Source organism: Sinohyriopsis cumingii, chromosome 3, assembly GCF_028554795.1.
Source record: "Sinohyriopsis cumingii isolate HCF-2022 chromosome 3, ASM2855479v2, whole genome shotgun sequence".
Taxonomy (NCBI): Eukaryota; Metazoa; Mollusca; class Bivalvia; order Unionida; family Unionidae; genus Sinohyriopsis; species Sinohyriopsis cumingii.
Window position 1 is genome coordinate 113,421,103 of NC_142963.1, and position 17,298 is coordinate 113,438,400.

A 17,298-nucleotide genomic window follows, 5' to 3' on the forward strand; every position below is an offset into this window, starting at 1 on the left:
GTTATCAACTTTAACTATATAAGTAATGAAATAATTTATTTGACGTAAATTTGCATTTTTAATTGTATATAAATGTCACGTGATCATAGACGCATGCATCGATTGCACGATTCGATGATGAATAAGATTTCTGCTCTGTTTAGACAATACGAGGTGGATATTGCCGCTTTACATTTTACGGAAGAGACTAGGCGAAAAGCAGTACATCTTGTATTGGACCATGCAGTTTGAGTGACGGGTCATATTCATCAAATAACGTTACTGGACTAGGTATTAAGCTTAACATATGCAACTGTCAAGTAGAAGGTAATGGTGATTTTTATGCGAAAAAAATCATCTTCGATTACTATGTTACGAACGATTCAGTGAACAACATTTTGACGATTTTTTCCTGTATTATGGGTAGTAGAAATAGGAGTTGAGTTCATTCTTAAACTCAGACTGGTTAATGATGGCGGACTATCTCTGGATCTAATTTTTTTAGCAATAATAATAATAATAATAATAATAATAACAATATTATTATTATTATTATTATTATTATTATTATTATTATTATTAAAAATTAACCTATTGGACTAAAATCGCCGAGTTAATTTGTTATGGACAATATAGGTTTGAATAATTTTGACAGCCTCTTGACTGTGTTCATTTGCGTTGTTAAGGCTCAATATTATGGTATGAAATAGTGATGGAAACAGTCTAGTGAAGATATTTCATGTTCGCTCAAATGAAAATCCACCAATGACAAATGAAACAGCGTTCCTTTTGCATCTCTATCAACTGGAGTGAAATTATTAAGGTAATAGGAATCTATTTGCAATATGCGAGGGAGAGTTTTTTGTATAGGTCAGGCACGGTTACTGACTCTTTAGTGCTACTGGTCTTCCTTATTTTAATCTTTTTGGTGGAAAGTTGGCGATAGTCTAGAATTTTATCTAAATATGGATCAAAATGCGCATGTGGTTTTGATATACGTGACTTGATCTAATCTTTAGTTTTACTCGATTCATTATTCAAATACCATGTCATCAGTTCATTTGCAAGTTTGATGATCATAAAGAACGCAGCTCTACTGACCCGGTCAAAAATAGTGTAAATGCTCATCACACATTGATGAAAGAGTTTAGAATCCAACAAACTGAGACCAAAAAGTTACTTTTCATCATTCACTTTTGTAATGAATACTTTGATTAGCTATACGCGTTACCTTTAAGACAACAAAGACCACGGGCTACTTTAATGAACTTTCCAAGCCAAATGATTTATTCTTGCAAACATGATGGGAACACAACCCATCTGCGTTCTAAACTGAAATATGTCATCATAGAAACAAATCAGCTGAGTAACAAAGCACTAATCTTATGATCAGAGGAAGTGCTCCGATTTGGTTCTTAAAAGTAGCAAGACCGTTCGATCTAATTTATTATTTTTACATTTCGGTTTTATAATTTCAGAGGTAATTTTTCGACATTTGTTCCTGTCGAAAAAATTTACTTAAATATTTATCTGTCAGTTCCAGGGACCTAATTAAGCAGAACGTAACCTGACTGACAAAAGATTTGACGATTTGTTCCTCCTCTTCAGCAAAACTTGATTTTTGGTTCACATTGGGGGAGGGAAACGTGATTACCGTGAGGCGCTAGGGTTAAAATCAAACCGACAAGCCCAAAGACGTGTGAGATAGATCGACTCATGCCAAAACAATTTAAATAGAACGTCGTGTAATCATTTCATCTGATTCTTCAAATACGACCAAATTATGGAGATTATGAAGAACGCTTCGAGTGTTCTAACCGATTGCCTTTTAGAGCCAAAGGAACAGGAACTTCGGCACAGGTATGATAGCTTGTGACCAACCTAGGAGTTTTATTATTTGAACGAAAGTTAGAGTAAGCATGGAATATCGTGTAACATCTTCCTTTCAGGATCAAGCCTTACTCTAAATATCCATAACGGTGTCCTCCTATTCTGTATGTGCGCTTGTGTGTGTGTGTTTGAGTGCGTGCGTGTATGCGTATGTATGTTTATGTCCTTGAACGAAGTGTATCAGTAATATGTATACAAAGTACCAACGATGAACTACATTTTTAATGCAAGTCATGGTGCCAAGCTTGAAGTACGCCTTAATATTTCAGCATGATTCCATTATCACAGTGAATACGCTGTTAGCCGGCGGATGTTTATACAATATTTAATAAGGATAAAAGATAGTGATCGGATGGTTTTTCCCATTGACTTAAAGGAGACATACATTATGAAACTGGCAGGTCTCATCTATCACAGTCTCAGGCAATTAAATCTTACAATCAGTGTACCCTATCAACTGGCGGTTCTAATCACCACGATCGCAAGCAGGTTTGACCTAGAGCAGCGAGTTCATGCTGATTCAATTGGTCCAGATCCACGTCAATCGAGTTGACGGTAACATCTTAGCTTTGATCTCAGATCTAAAATCATTTTGGGTAACCATTAAGCTATGTAGCAGCACCCACTTTCAGCTGCGTCTCTATGTAACTGGTGTCTTACATACTGTACTACAAACACCGTAATGTCATTAGCATTAATAAGTGAGAAGTCGTATAAAAAATGGAACGTATCGTCTTTCACGGTGGCAACACGGATGTACCGGTTGGTTTCGGAGGAGATACACTAATGATCGTTTAATTCATTGGTGGCAATTTATTTTAATGTAGACAGTTCTTTTATGGCTCCATCAAACGCAGTCGAGTATATGTCGACATACTTGTCACATCTTTAACTTACAAGACGTCACGGACAAAAATGGTTATATCAGAGTGAAAATTCCAAATCGGTTTTATTGTTTCACGATTTTTCAGTGGATTTGTGAGTGGAGATGTACACGCTAAGATGGTAATTTCTCTTACAATATCTAGTTACAGATCTAAAATAGTTGGGATTTTACAGGGTTGCACTTGTGCATTCCAACATGAAACAGGTGAAGTTATGGGCTGCTCTGATATTTAATTTTGTATCGTTTTTTTTATTTTTTTGTTCTTTATAATAAAGCGTGATCATACGACATATATCGCAATGGGAATCCCTCTGGTGACATTTCCAGCATACACATTGAGAAGATAAAGCATTCCAACTACCGTTTTCCGTAACGTTTTTTTTTTTTAATATATTTATGAACCGCTTCATCTTAACAGTTACCACTGTACCATGCACGAGAGAAAACATTTTGAATCCGTAAATTGTTCTATTTTTAAAAAATCATTTTATAGATGAAGTTATGCCATAAAACAATTAGCAAGAGACTCTTTATGGATTTACTGTTTTATGAATACTTTACACTGATCATCGGAGATAACTTTACGTTTGAAAATCAAGCATTATATCTTATTCACATACCATCAAACGACAATGCGTACGTGCATGTGTGTGTGCGTGTGTTAAATTTTATGTCATCGTTATCTAAGAATTTCATTGTAATCATTGTGAAGGTGAATAAAATTGTGGAGTCGTCACACACAATAAAGCATGATAATGTTGCCAACAACGGTCTTGTCAGTCTACGGTCTTTCCCATTCTTTCGTCTATCTGTACTTCTAAGGTCAGTCAGGTTTAGTCTTTCTCGGAATCGTTTTACACATCATTAGCATCACAGTGTCACATCGGGTACCCCTGACGATATTATTTATCGACGTTTGATGTAAACGTAACAACAACTGTACATCTTTCTTGAACAGCGTACACTCACTGTTACCAGACTCGCCGAGAGCGGTTTGCGACATTGTCAAGGTGAAGTAGGTGCAATTAAAACGATGTTCAGAAGAAAATCGATACGTATATAAACATTTATGTCTTTAAAACCTCATTATTGTTTAAAGAAATAAAAGCGAACACGTCTCATCTTCAATCGTAAACAGAAGGAAAAAATTCCTGTCAAATACATTTGTACGGTCATAGGTCACTGAAATTGATCTGTACTCTCTGGTATGTCAACAAGAGCTTATGCTGAACATCTTGGTGCCTGACCTAATACAGATCTTATGTTCAACGTCTTGGTGCCTAACCTGATACAGGGTTTGGGTCAACATTTCAGAGGCTGACTTGATACAAGGTTTGTGGTCAACATATCGGCGCATAACCTGATACAGGGCGTTTGCTCAACATCTTGATGCCTGACCTGATGCAGGAATTTTGTTCAACATTCTGGTGGTTGACCTGATTTTGCTCAACATCTTCATGCCTGATACAGGGTTCAATAATATTCCAAGGTAAATCACAAGTACTGGGACATCTCTTTGTACTGAAATACAAGGGCGGCAGCCATCGTTAAAACCAGTATTTATCAGCTACCTAGAATATGTGGAGGAAAAGGCATTCTCGCGTAACAGTTCGCCCAAATCAGGTTAGAAAAATAAATGCAACTACATATCTGTTTTTATCAGATACGTACGCGATACAATTTCAGGTTTATCTTAAAATTTGATTTTTCTTCTTTAATATAAAGAAAACCCTAATTCTGAACATAAGAAATCAAGATGGTTGACATTCAACGATCAGGATGGGAAATAATCTATAATGTCCATATTGTTCTTTTATGTTCCATATGCAGGGCCCTTGTGGTACATTCTTTAAATTATAACTTGAATGGTTTTGTGGGTTTAACGCAATACATGGCGGCATGTATATTTGGTGGAGGAAGACCACAGCAAGAACAATCGACCCATGTGGCAAGTTAACTCACACACCCACGCTGACAGAGTCGAGATTCGAACCCCGCTAACAGAGGTAAGATGTGAGTGATCGACAAAGACATGCGCCTTAGATCACTCCGCCACCATAGGCACCGATAATTGGAACGTTTTGTGGATATTCAATGATATTCGTGAAAATGGTGAGGATAGAAATATAATCAGGCATGGTTTCCATTTTGTCCCATTTTTCTGCACATTTGTAATTTTACAATATTCTGAGCAAACTGTAGTCGTTGACCTTTTCACTAAGGTTGACGTTTTCAAATCATTTGTTTTTAAATGTGACCAGTACTATTGATATTCAAAACAGTTGTGGGCTCTGACGACGGTTCCGTCATTTCTGACGAAGAAAATGTGCACAATGAAAGGAGAAACGTAAAGATGTGGTCGACAGATATTTGCTGTTTTCTTCCACCGTGCCTTTCAGAAAATATATCTCACAAGCACCTGGAAGTTGATGAATATACTTCTGTACCGCAGGACGTTCCACATGTAAAATGTATGTTCATAAAATGTTAATATTATGTGAACGATTGTCCAGTGCTCTTTAGTGGAGTCTTGACTGAGATGCCAATCTCTGTAATACAAAGTAACTTAGACATTTGTGATATAATATATGTACCCAGTCAAGTCGTATCAGAACGTACTATTCGTGTCATTCAAGCCGTATCAGAACTTACTATTTATGCCCATTCAAGCCTATCAGAACCCATATTTCAGTCTGATACGCAATATGCATTCATATTTATAAACATAAATTTATAATTAAGTATAGAGTGTGCGGCCATTTGCCTACAACTTGTTAAACTGTCTTTGCATAATAATTACATTAGGAGAAACCAGTCATGGTGACCTTGATTCAAATGTTTTTTATAGGCACTCCATAGTATGCAACTACTATTGATACCGTTTACATTCATGCTCATGGACCTGACTGGGACCTGGCTAATGCATTTGCAGTTCAGTATGCAATGCCCATCTCTATCGTGAGGAAATATAGGTGTGTGTGTGTGATTTAGATTTTAACGTAGCTTTAACAATTTTTCAGTCATATCGCTACGATGTCTCCAATGTGGCAGTTTATAGTGATGTCTAGCACTGGGGCATCATGCCGCAGACATGTAGCATGATGTCCCACCCAGTCACATTATCCTGACACCGGGCCGACCAGTCCTAACACTAACCTCTTAAAGCTGAGCGCCAAGCGAGGCAGTTGTTAGTACCGTTTTTGTAAGTCTTTGGTATGACTCGGCCGGGAATCGAACCCACGACCTCCCGCATCCGAGGCGGACGCTCTAACCACTAAGCCACCGGAGCGGTAGGAAATATAGGATATCTGTCAAACATTGGTCAAGTTACCAGCGTTAACTAACTCTTTCTGGTCAAAGGTGTACAACATCGGTACTTTTATGGGACTTCGTAGATACGATGTCGTTATAATGATTTTAGTTCGGTCAGTATGAGATGTGTTTTTTTTTTAAACTGTAAAAGTTAGCACTGTACTTTTTTATTTCAAAAGAGGACCTTCTTGTCGGAATTTATATGTGACATATACATCATCTGGTCTTTGTTTGTAATCTGTCAGATTATGTGATAATAAGTGTGGAATGATTTGCAATAACCGATATTGAGTAATATTTGTGACTAATAAGTATGTTTTCCAATTAATAAAAAATCACGGATTCGTTTTGGAAAGCCCATAAACCTCTTTATCTTGGTTGAGAAAGATAAATCGCTTATTTCAATTACGGCCTTACTGACAAATGTGTAAAGGTTCATAATTTAGTGCTCGTATTTGTCATGCAAGGTATAATTAGAGCAATGTTTATCCCCATTAAGGTGCTTTTTTTAAAACCGATTATGTATTTGTATTCAATTTGTTAGACTTTTGTGTACATTTCTCTACGATTAAAAAAATCGCACCTTTGATAATCGACAGGTGTTGAAGTATAAATAATTGTTATACCATTTAAGCGATTTGAATAACTTTAATTTGTCATTAGATCCTTTCCAAATGGCTCCTTCTCAAATTAAAATACAATAGACACGTAACATGAATTTTATTTGCTATACTGCTGGGTCGATTTCCCAGTTGGTGGTCATATTCAGAATTAAGGACTTCCACCACTTTTTGTAGCACACCCATCCTGGTGGCTAGTAACTTTGTGTCGGGTAATGTAGGGGTAGCGCCAGTGTAGGTTAATGTAGGGGTAGCGCCAGTGACAAATTGCTCTAAACTACTTCAACACGTGTGATGCAGGACAAAACTCAATTATCTCCACGTATGGAAGCTGCAGTCGATCTATCTCAAGTCTCTGTTCCCACATTAGCCAAGAAGCTTCAAGCCTATCACATATCAGACAGCACAATAGACTGATCAGCTATTATTGACTTTGAGCAGGTGGTAAATTCATCCAACCCGTCTGCAAGGATGTCAGACATGTATACCGATGTCGATTAGGACAGAAGGCCCGCTATCCGAGACTCGTTAAGTGTGTCGCAGTCTTATTGGTCAGAGGACCCTTTTAACAAAAAATGTACCTTTATTAATGTGGTTAAAAGTCCGTAAGTAAGTAACCTCATATGTCCATCATAACAACTCCTTGTGGTAGAAAACTAAAAATAGACCTGACAACTTATTATCTTCTTTCATCTTCCTTTAGGTTTGTCTGATTTCCGTTTTTTTTGCAGATCTTCTGCATTGCACAGATCTGGGAAAAATAACAGTTTCAGAATGTCCTTCTTTAAATCCCGCCACAATCAAATATAATTGAAAGTTGCAGCACACAATAGGCTATACATGGCGGCCAGTATTAATGGTGGAGGAAGAACCCGGGGAAAACCCCAGAAAGAACCACCGACGCACGAGAAGCTACTGGCAAGCTTTCTCACATACCTACATTGGCCGAATCCGACACTCGAACCCACGCAGACAGAGGTGAGATGGCAGTGATCCGTAACGGAGAGCGCTTTAGACCACTCGGCCACTCGGGGCCCCCGCATAATTGAAGGCATGTAATACTTACTATTTGTGTGTTTTTAGCAAATAAAGTTTTTCTTTATAACGACATTCGCAGAGCGGAGTGATTTTCACGAGGCCGTCATAAATACATCTTATAAATATAATATACAATATAATATAAATATAAATAAATCAAATAAATACATACATTTGTTCTCTGTGCTACGTTTCACTATCGGACTCTAGTCCAACATACCTATCCGACCTCACCCATGTGTACACACCAGCAAGATACTTACTCTCCTCTTCTGACAATCGTATACTCATTATTCCCACTATGAAAACAAAGTCATATGGACAGCGTTCTTTTGCATACCAGGGCCCAGCAACGTCGAATGAATTGCCCACTGAACTTAGACCCAAAGACACAGTGATCACATTCAAGAGAGCTCTCAAAACTCACTTATTTCGACTGCAAGAACAAACTTAAAGACCTAATAATGTTTCCTACCTTAAATATTCTCAGCATGTTTTTTTTAATGTTTTCTAATTTCATGGTGTTTGTTTTTTGTAATCATATCATCATATGTTTTTTATCTTATAGGTGTTGTCTAATGTTGTAAAGCGCTTCGAGCTTCTAAAGATTAGGCGCTATACAAAGTCCTCATTATTATTATAATCTTCTGTTTCATCTGTATGAAATCTTTGACGACAAATACAACAAAAACTTAAGGTGACCTTGATATGTGCTATTAAAATTACGGCTACTTTAACTTGTCCTTGAAATATACTTTAGTTACAGATACCTTATTTAGTCACTGAGATATACTATTAAAGTTATAGTACTCTAGTGTGTCATTGAAGATTTATCGAAGATATATATATACTTTAGATTGACCTTGATGGGTACTATTGAAGTTACGGATACTTTAGCTTATTTTTCAGGTATAATATTCCAATTAGAGATACGTTATCTTTTCATTTAAGTATACTAGTAGAGTTACAAATACTTTAGCTTGTCCTTGAAGTACAATATTTAAGACAAATTCAGTTTAGATTTTCCTTGAGACGTAATTTTTCAGCGTGACCTTGACATATACTGTTAACGTTACCAATATTTTAGCTTGTCCTTGATATACATTGTTCAACAGACAGATCCTTTAGTTCGATCTTGAGGTATTCTGTCCAAAATCGTATACTTTAACTTGCTCTTGACGTATTCTTTTAAAACTACATATCATTCGGTTAGTCCTTGATGTATTCTACTGAAGTTACAGATCCTTTATCTTGCCTTTGGGATATACTAACTTAAAACTAACGATTCTTCAGTTTGTCTTCCATATAAACTTTTGAAGTTATTGATTCTTTCGTTTGACCTTGTGGTATACTACTACAGTTATAGATTCGTATGTTTGTCCTAACTTTTAAAGTTATAAATACTTCATTAAGTATAATATTAAAGTCACAAATACTTTAGCTTTCCAGGAGGTATAATATTAAAGTCACGGATACTTCTTAAAGTCACGGATATTTTAGCTTTCCCTGAAGTATAATATTAAAGTCACGGATACTTTAGCTTTCCTTGAGATATACTTTTTGAGTCACATATACTTTAGCTTTCCCGTGCGAGGTATAATATTAAAGTCACGGATATTTTAGCTTTCCCCGAGGTATAATATTAAAGTCACGGATACTTTAGCTTTCCATGAGGTATAATATTAAAGTCACGGATACTTTAGCTTTCCATGAGGTATAATATTATAGTCACGGATACTTTAGCTTTCGTTGAGATAAAATATTTCTTCCATATAAACTTTTGAAGTTATTGATTCTTTCGTTTGACCTTGTGGTATACTATTACAGTTATAGATTCGTATGTTTGTCCTAACTTTTAAAGTTATAAATACTTCATTAAGTATAATATTAAAGTCACATATACTTTAGCTTTTCCCGTGCAAGGTATACTATTAAAGTCACGGATATTTTAGCTTTCCCTGAAGTATAATATTAAAGTCACGGATACTTTAGCTTTCCATAAGGTATAATATTATAGTCACGGATATTTTAGCTTTCCATGATGTATAATACTAAAGTCGCAGATATTTTAGCTTTTCCTGAAGTCTAATATTAAAGTCACGGATGCTTAACTTTCCTTGAAGTATAATATTATAGTCACGGATATTTTAGCTTTCCATGATGTATAATATTAAAGTCACATGTACTTTAGATTTCCCTGATTTATACTATTTAAGTCATATATACTTTCTCATGCGAGTAAAAATAATCCTGCACATTGGTGTATATGGATTTGACCATAGCCGTCACTATTCGCCATGTTAGTGGAAGTTTAAATAGTTTTAATTATAAATTATTTATTTAGAATTTTTTCTTCTGAAGGTCCTTTATGCCAAGTAATATGTATCTGCAAAGTTCGTGGATATAAATTTTCAAACAAAGGTTGTTACAGTTTCTTTAAAATTAAAGATATAAATATAACAATATGTATCATATAGTGTCCGTGCGAATCTCCCATATCATTTGTAGATACGTTTTGAAAATGCAGTGTTAACTTTTGAAAATCCTTTCACTGGAAACCAGAATCTCTTGTCATCTATGTAGATCACTGCAGTTGCAAATGGAACTTATCTTTTTATTTGGTAGTGATTGAAAAAAGTAGATGTCCTACGTAAGACATTGTAAAGAAGATCTGGCATATATTTATGATGGAACTGTATCGGTATGCGATAGGTTATAATTGATTCAGCAAATGAACAAAGAGATAACTTAGCGATATGGCTATTTCCTTTACTGACCGCTCCGGTGGCCTAGTGGTTAGAGCGTCCGCCTCGGAAGCGGGACGTCGTGGGTTCGATTCCCTGCTGATGCTGAGTCATACCAAAGACTTACATAAACGGTACTACCAGTTGCCTTGCTAGGCGCTCAGCATTAAGAGGTTAGTGTTAGGACTGGTCGGCCTGGTGTCAGGATAATGTGACTGGGTGGGACATCGTGCTACATGTCTGCGGCATGATGCCCCAGTGCTAGACATCCCTATAAACTGCCACACTGCAGACATCGTAGCGATATGACTGAAAAATTGTTAAAGCTATGTTAAAAATCATACCCCCCCCCCCCACACACACACATTTCCTTTACTTCATATAAAAGTTAGGTCTGATACTGGAAGATATGGTTCAATGGCAGCGTTGTAGCCAGTCATGTGTATATCAGCGCGGTTTTTGAAGAAACTGGTTCGTACATATATAATTTGGGGAAAGTTTTAAAGTCTTTACTTTTCTAGTGTTTAAAAAAGGTCAAATCGTCTCTCGGTGAAAGTGGCATTTATTGCACGGTATATCGACCCACAATGAAACAAATTAATGTATTCGGCCTCATCGATAAATAAGCTTCAGAATTGATTTTCTTTTTTCAAAATGCCTAAGACTGAATAAACCTCTCGTGCTCTTTGTATCTTAAATGAAACTTGATTAGCATCCGCTATACAAGATAAACCTATAAGTGGATAAAAACAGTATGCAAAATAATGAACGAAAACTGGGGATTTGTTTATATGCAGTCAAAATAATAATAATATGATTGTAATATAGATATACAGAAACATTAATAAAATGGTTTTCAATTTTTTATATACATATTTCACAATCCTTTAAAATTGTGAAAATAATTAATGTAAATGAAGTATAGGCTAAGGAGAATGAGTTTATGTTGTTAAGTAGTTACATGCTAGTTGGTTATACTAGATATCATAGAAATGGCTGGAAATTCCATTAATAATTTCTTGACGAGTAATCAGAAAAGATTCTAATAATTTGGATTTTAGTAAATTTTATATAGGCTGAAATGTTTTTCTCAACAATTCTTGTTTGTAGAGTATATATATATATATATATATATATATATATATATATATATATATATATATATATATATATATATATATATATATATATAATTTGTTATTCTGTAAAAAGAATGAAAAGAGAATCACAACCTTTCTGTCCAGAGTGTATTTTCGTCGTGAACTGATTTACGAACCACACTTTGAATCAGGTTCAAGTGTTCGATGACAGGACACAACGTTGATTTGTTTTTTCAGAGATAAAATGTAACAGCTATTGGCGACTAAAACAGTGGCTTTCTGTTTACGTTTGAGTACATATGTCTAGCTATATGTCTCGATATAAAACACTTCGTGTTTCAATTCATAATAAATTTTGTAAATGGGCAATAACATAGCAAAGAAGTACTAATTATAACGTGCTGACCGCGTGCTCCAGGTACAAATTTAATTACCTGCGATCAAGAGTCTATTCTGTTCACTTGTTAAGTATACATGATTGAATGTTATCTGGATGGTCACAGATCCATAATTAGATTGTATTGGCCATATTGCAACCTAAGTGCCATAAATTATGTATCTGCTAGGGTCACCTTGGTACTGTCAGATATCACACGTCCCGATTCGCGTAGTTTATTTATGTTGTAATAAATTTATGAAGGGGTAGGCAATACAACAGTTAGTTTGTAAACGCAGAGAGATAATCATTTCGCATCATATAGGATTTCATGCATTTTACCGTTTTAAATAATGAAAACGTTTATTTACTCAACTAATTAATATTATTGTTGTTCGTAGTTTGCTTGCAGGATGCAAAGCTAAAATCTACACCGAAAACATAAACAGCAATTATGTAAATTCGTAAATTCACCCCCACCCACCATATATATCTATATAAATCCCAAATATAGCAGTGCAATGATAGATACGACTTTGGATACGTTAGATATATCTTTATCTAATTTTAATACTATCATACTATTTTAATAATAGCGATGCTATCAGTTACCTTTCACAATAATTCTGCATATCATTGTCGAACACCTGTCTGAAGGTAAAGTTTTCGATTTGCACCACGAGATACCGATAGCCATACCAAAAGTTGAATGTTATCTACTTATTTTGCATTGCATTCTATGCTCAAGGCTAATCTTCCTTTTTTACCAATATTGTCAAATAAAATCATTTAATACCGCCACTTCTACGTCTCAAGTAGGAATTAAATCTCATTCAGCTATATGAAGAGCTCTCTTTTCTTCCCTTACAGACTCTTCCAATGCAGTTTTCATTATACACACCTGGACGTTCATAGAATAACGTCCATGTTACAGTCTTAATGTACTTATCAGGATACAAAAGAGTCCACAGGTGTCTCAAAGTTTAATACAGCTGACCACAGTGATTGGTAGTGAAAAATCTTTCAAGGATTAACATTTTGTTCATGTAACGGTTGTTATTAAACAAGAGGAGATGCTCGTAAACTAGATTTTGATTACAACGAGCACTTGTGGGCTGAAAAAATGGTGCTTTTGCAGTTTGTCGAAAGAAAAGAATTGTTAATTTCTAATTAAAACCTCAAAATCTTTTTACCGAATTTAGCTTCGCAATTCATTCTTGATTTAGTAAATAGACTGAAAAGTAAAGAGTTTTAAAATTGGATACAAATCTCTTTTAGTCATTACAATACGATGTTGCCCAATGACTGGAGTTAACAAATGTCTCATTGATATGTGACGTTGGTTATAAATATTTTTCGAAAAGTCTCTCTCAGTCATTGAAGTAAGTATTTGCTTTGGAACGACATTTAAATATCTCATTCGTATGCTTGTGAAAATGACATTATTTTGAAAATATGACCGCCAAATACTGCTGTTTTGTTTACATAACTTAATTGAGTGTAACGTTGACGTGCATTTAAAATTAGTACAAATAAAATAGTTTTAATTTAACAAAAGGATTGATTTTCATGAACTTTGCTCATACAAAGATTATATTAGCTTACAAAAAATAGCAATCTGATTAAAATCAGATCTCCACTGAAGACTGATCAGTGTGAGCACGAATGTGCAAAGAACGATTTGATTCACTTTCATGTTTTTTAAAGCTGCATTTCCTTTGGCCAGTTCAAAGGTCACCAGAACATAACCCCTAAGCTGTCGTCGTCAGATCTTCACGTAGGACAGCGGAGATCTGATGTTAAACAGATTGAAAAAATGCAATTAGAATAATGTTGCGAAACAAACCTCGATTTTATGAAGCATTAATTTGGAAAGCAAGTATACATGCCATAAGTGAAGCCTTAATATTATAAAATATCGAAAAGAATATGCGGAATAAACGATGATTTAAGCTGGCGTAATGTTTATTATTATGCCTTAATTCTATTAATTTAAATGACAAAACTAAATATTATTATACCAAAAGCGTACATAAGACTTTAAAATACTGATGGCGGAGACATGGTTTTCTAAAGCTAAGTGGGTGTATGCATCCAGGGAGAATAAGCAGGACTCGTTTCTTTTATGGATTTTTCGTGTTTATTTCAAACCCATATCATGGTAGTCTTTATCGGTATAATTTTTATTTGTATTTCTATTGCATGTTTAAAACAAAACAAAATTGAAACAGAAGACATGTCCAAAGATCGGTCTCTGTATTGATAGAATAGTTGCTTTTGACCTGAAACCTTCAAGGTTTAATTTTGGTTTTATATTTCATGTGCTAAATGGCGACTCTTGCAAAATTAATGAGTTTGTTCATTCCAAAATGAATATACAAATCTAACCTTTCTTGATTAAATAGCCAGCAGCGGTTTATCTGACCATTTCCATAACCTGCCGTTTAAACATTTTTTCTTTCTCAGATTGGGCACAACAGCTGCATTTCTATTACAATGTATCTTATCTTGGCGTGGATGAAAAAATCTTGGAGGCCGAATTCCATGTTTACAGGATGCACGCGCTGCCTGGAGACACGCCTGCTGATCCACTAACACGGCCAACACATGTAATAGAGGTACATTTTGGTCATTATTTTTTTTTATAAAGTTGCATATGTGGCAAGGGCCAGAAACATTTTATGTCAGTAATCTCTGGTTTATGCTGCTTACTTTTACAGAAACAACAGTTCAACAAACTTAGATTTGGTCAAAAGACTACGCTGTACAAATTGCAGTTAATTACTGACAGAAAGCCAGTCTTCTAGAAGATAATGTCATTTTTGCAGGCAAATTGCAGGACAAGCGCCAGTTGGATATTGCCTACAACCCTCCTTTATTATTCTACATACAAAAAGTTCCCCTTCCTCCCACCCTCACTCCTTCAATCAACCTTGAATAATCACAAATTACTTTTCCGTCAGAGCTTTTTGTGTGTATTGTATCTGATCCTACAGTGTCTGGCGTGGTGGGAACACAACTGCTCTAACTCCATTGCATGACTTAGTGGGATCACAGTTGCTCTGACCATGCAGTGTATTGCTTGGTGGGACTATAAATACGCTGACCATGTAGTGTATTGCTTGGTGGGACTATGAATACTCTGACCATGCAGTGTATTGCTTGTTGGGACTATAAATACTCTGACCATGCAGTGTATGACTTAGTTGGACTATAAATATTCTGACTATGCAGTGTATTGCTTGGTGGGACATAAATACGCTAACCATGCAGTGTATTGCTTGGTGGGACTATACATACTCTGACCATGCAATGTATTCCTTGGTGGGACTATAAATACTCTGACCATGCAGTGTGTATGACTTAGTTGGACTATACATACGCTGGCCATGCAGTGTATTGCTTGGTGGGACTATAAATAATCTGATCATGCAGTGTATTGCTTGGTGGGACTAAACATACTCTGATCATGCAGTGCATTGCTTGGTAGTACTATAAATACGCTGACCATGCAGTGTATTGCTTGGTGGGACTATAAATACTCTGATCATGCAGTGTATTGCTTAGTGGGACTACACATACTCTGACCATGCAGTGTATGACTTGGTTGAACTATAAATACTCTGACTATGCAGTGTATTGCTTGGTGGGACTATAAATACTCTGACCATGCAGTGTATTGTTTGGTGGGACTATAAATACTCTGATCATGCAGTGTATGACTTGGTGGGACTAAAAATACTCTGATCATGCAGTGTATGACTTGGTGGGACTAAAACTACTCTGACCGTGCAGTGTATGGCTTGGTTGGACTATGAATACTCTGACTATGCAGTGTATTGCTTGGTGGGACTATACATACTCTGACCATGCAATGTATTCCTTGGTGGGACTATAAATACTCTGACCATGCAGTGTATGACTTAGTTGGACTTTAAATACGCTGACCATGCAGTGTATTGCATGGTGGGACTATAAATTATTTGACCATGCAGTGTATTGCTTGGTGGGACTAAACATACTCTGATCATGCAGTGCATTGCTTGGTAGGATTATAAATATGCTGACCATGCAGTGTATTGTTTGGTGGGACTATAAATACTCTGACCATGCAGTGTATTGTTTGGTGGGACTATAAATACTCTGATCATGCAGTGTATGACTTGGTGGGACTAAAAATACTCTGATCATGCAGTGTATGACTTGGTGGGACTAAAACTACTCTGACCGTGCAGTGTATGGCTTGGTTGGACTATGAATACTCTGACTATGCAGTGTATTGCTTGGTGGGACTATACATACTCTGACCATGCAATGTATTCCTTGGTGGGACTATAAATACTCTGACCATGCAGTGTATGACTTAGTTGGACTTTAAATACGCTGACCATGCAGTGTATTGCATGGTGGGACTATAAATTATTTGACCATGCAGTGTATTGCTTGGTGGGACTAAACATACTCTGATCATGCAGTGCATTGCTTGGTAGGATTATAAATACGCTGACCATGCAGTGTATTGTTTGGTGGGACTATAAATACTCTGATCATGCAGTGTATTGCTTGGTGGGACTATAAATACTCTGACCATGCAGTGTATGACTTGGTTGGACTATAAATATTCTGACTATGCAGTGTATTGCTTGGTGGGACTGTAAATACGCTGACCATGCAGTGTATTGCTTGGTGGGACTATACATACTCTGATCATGCAGTGTATGACTTGGTGGGACTAAAATACTCTGATCATGCAGTGTATTGCTTGGTGGGACTATACATACCCTGACCATGCAGTGAATGACTGGGTGGGACTATAAATACTCTGACTATGCAGTGCATTGCTTGGTGGGACTATAAATACTCTGACCATGCAGTGTATTGCTTGGTGGGACTATACTCTGTCCATGCAGTGTACGACTTGAAGGGACGATATACATTATGAATATGCAGTGTATGGTTTGACTATGCATTGTGTGGGATTATAGGTGCTCAAGTATTTAATGAATGGCATGCTGGGATAACGCCGCCGATAAATATAATTTTCTATACTCGAATTACCAGCATGATGTATTTCTTGTTTTGTATATTATTTTCTTGTCTAAAGGGGCAACGGTACGCAAATTTAGTAGAAATTTAAGTGATTTGTGTTACTTTAATATTTAACTTTATACCTATTGCAAGACTCTACATGTATCTAGTTGTAATTCTGATCTATGCAAACTAGTGAACTGGTAAAGCATTATAAAGATGTATACAACAAAGTATCAACATAGTGGAAATTATATATTATTCTTTAGATACCAGTCTACCGGTTTCTTGTTTTCTAGAAACAGTTTGTCAAATAAAGAAATCT

The 17,298-nt window shown here is 36.0% G+C and overlaps 1 protein-coding gene and 1 non-coding gene across 5 annotated transcripts in view; one reads left to right on the forward strand and one right to left on the reverse strand.

The window, feature by feature from the left end:
• LOC149803606 (bone morphogenetic protein 2-like) overlaps positions 1-17,298 on the forward strand; it is a 53,309-nt gene that overhangs the window by 25,550 nt on the left and 10,461 nt on the right. For all 4 annotated transcript variants that reach the window (XM_089953357.1, XM_089953356.1, XM_089953358.1 and 1 more), the window contains exon 2: positions 14,412-14,563. In XM_089953357.1, coding sequence (XP_089809483.1) covers positions 14,412-14,563 — 152 coding nt within the window. The remainder of the gene's footprint in view (positions 1-14,411; positions 14,564-17,298) is intronic.
• Positions 5,972-6,044, reverse strand: Trnap-cgg (transfer RNA proline (anticodon CGG)). Its single transcript has one exon. It is a non-coding gene; the product is annotated as a tRNA-Pro (tRNA).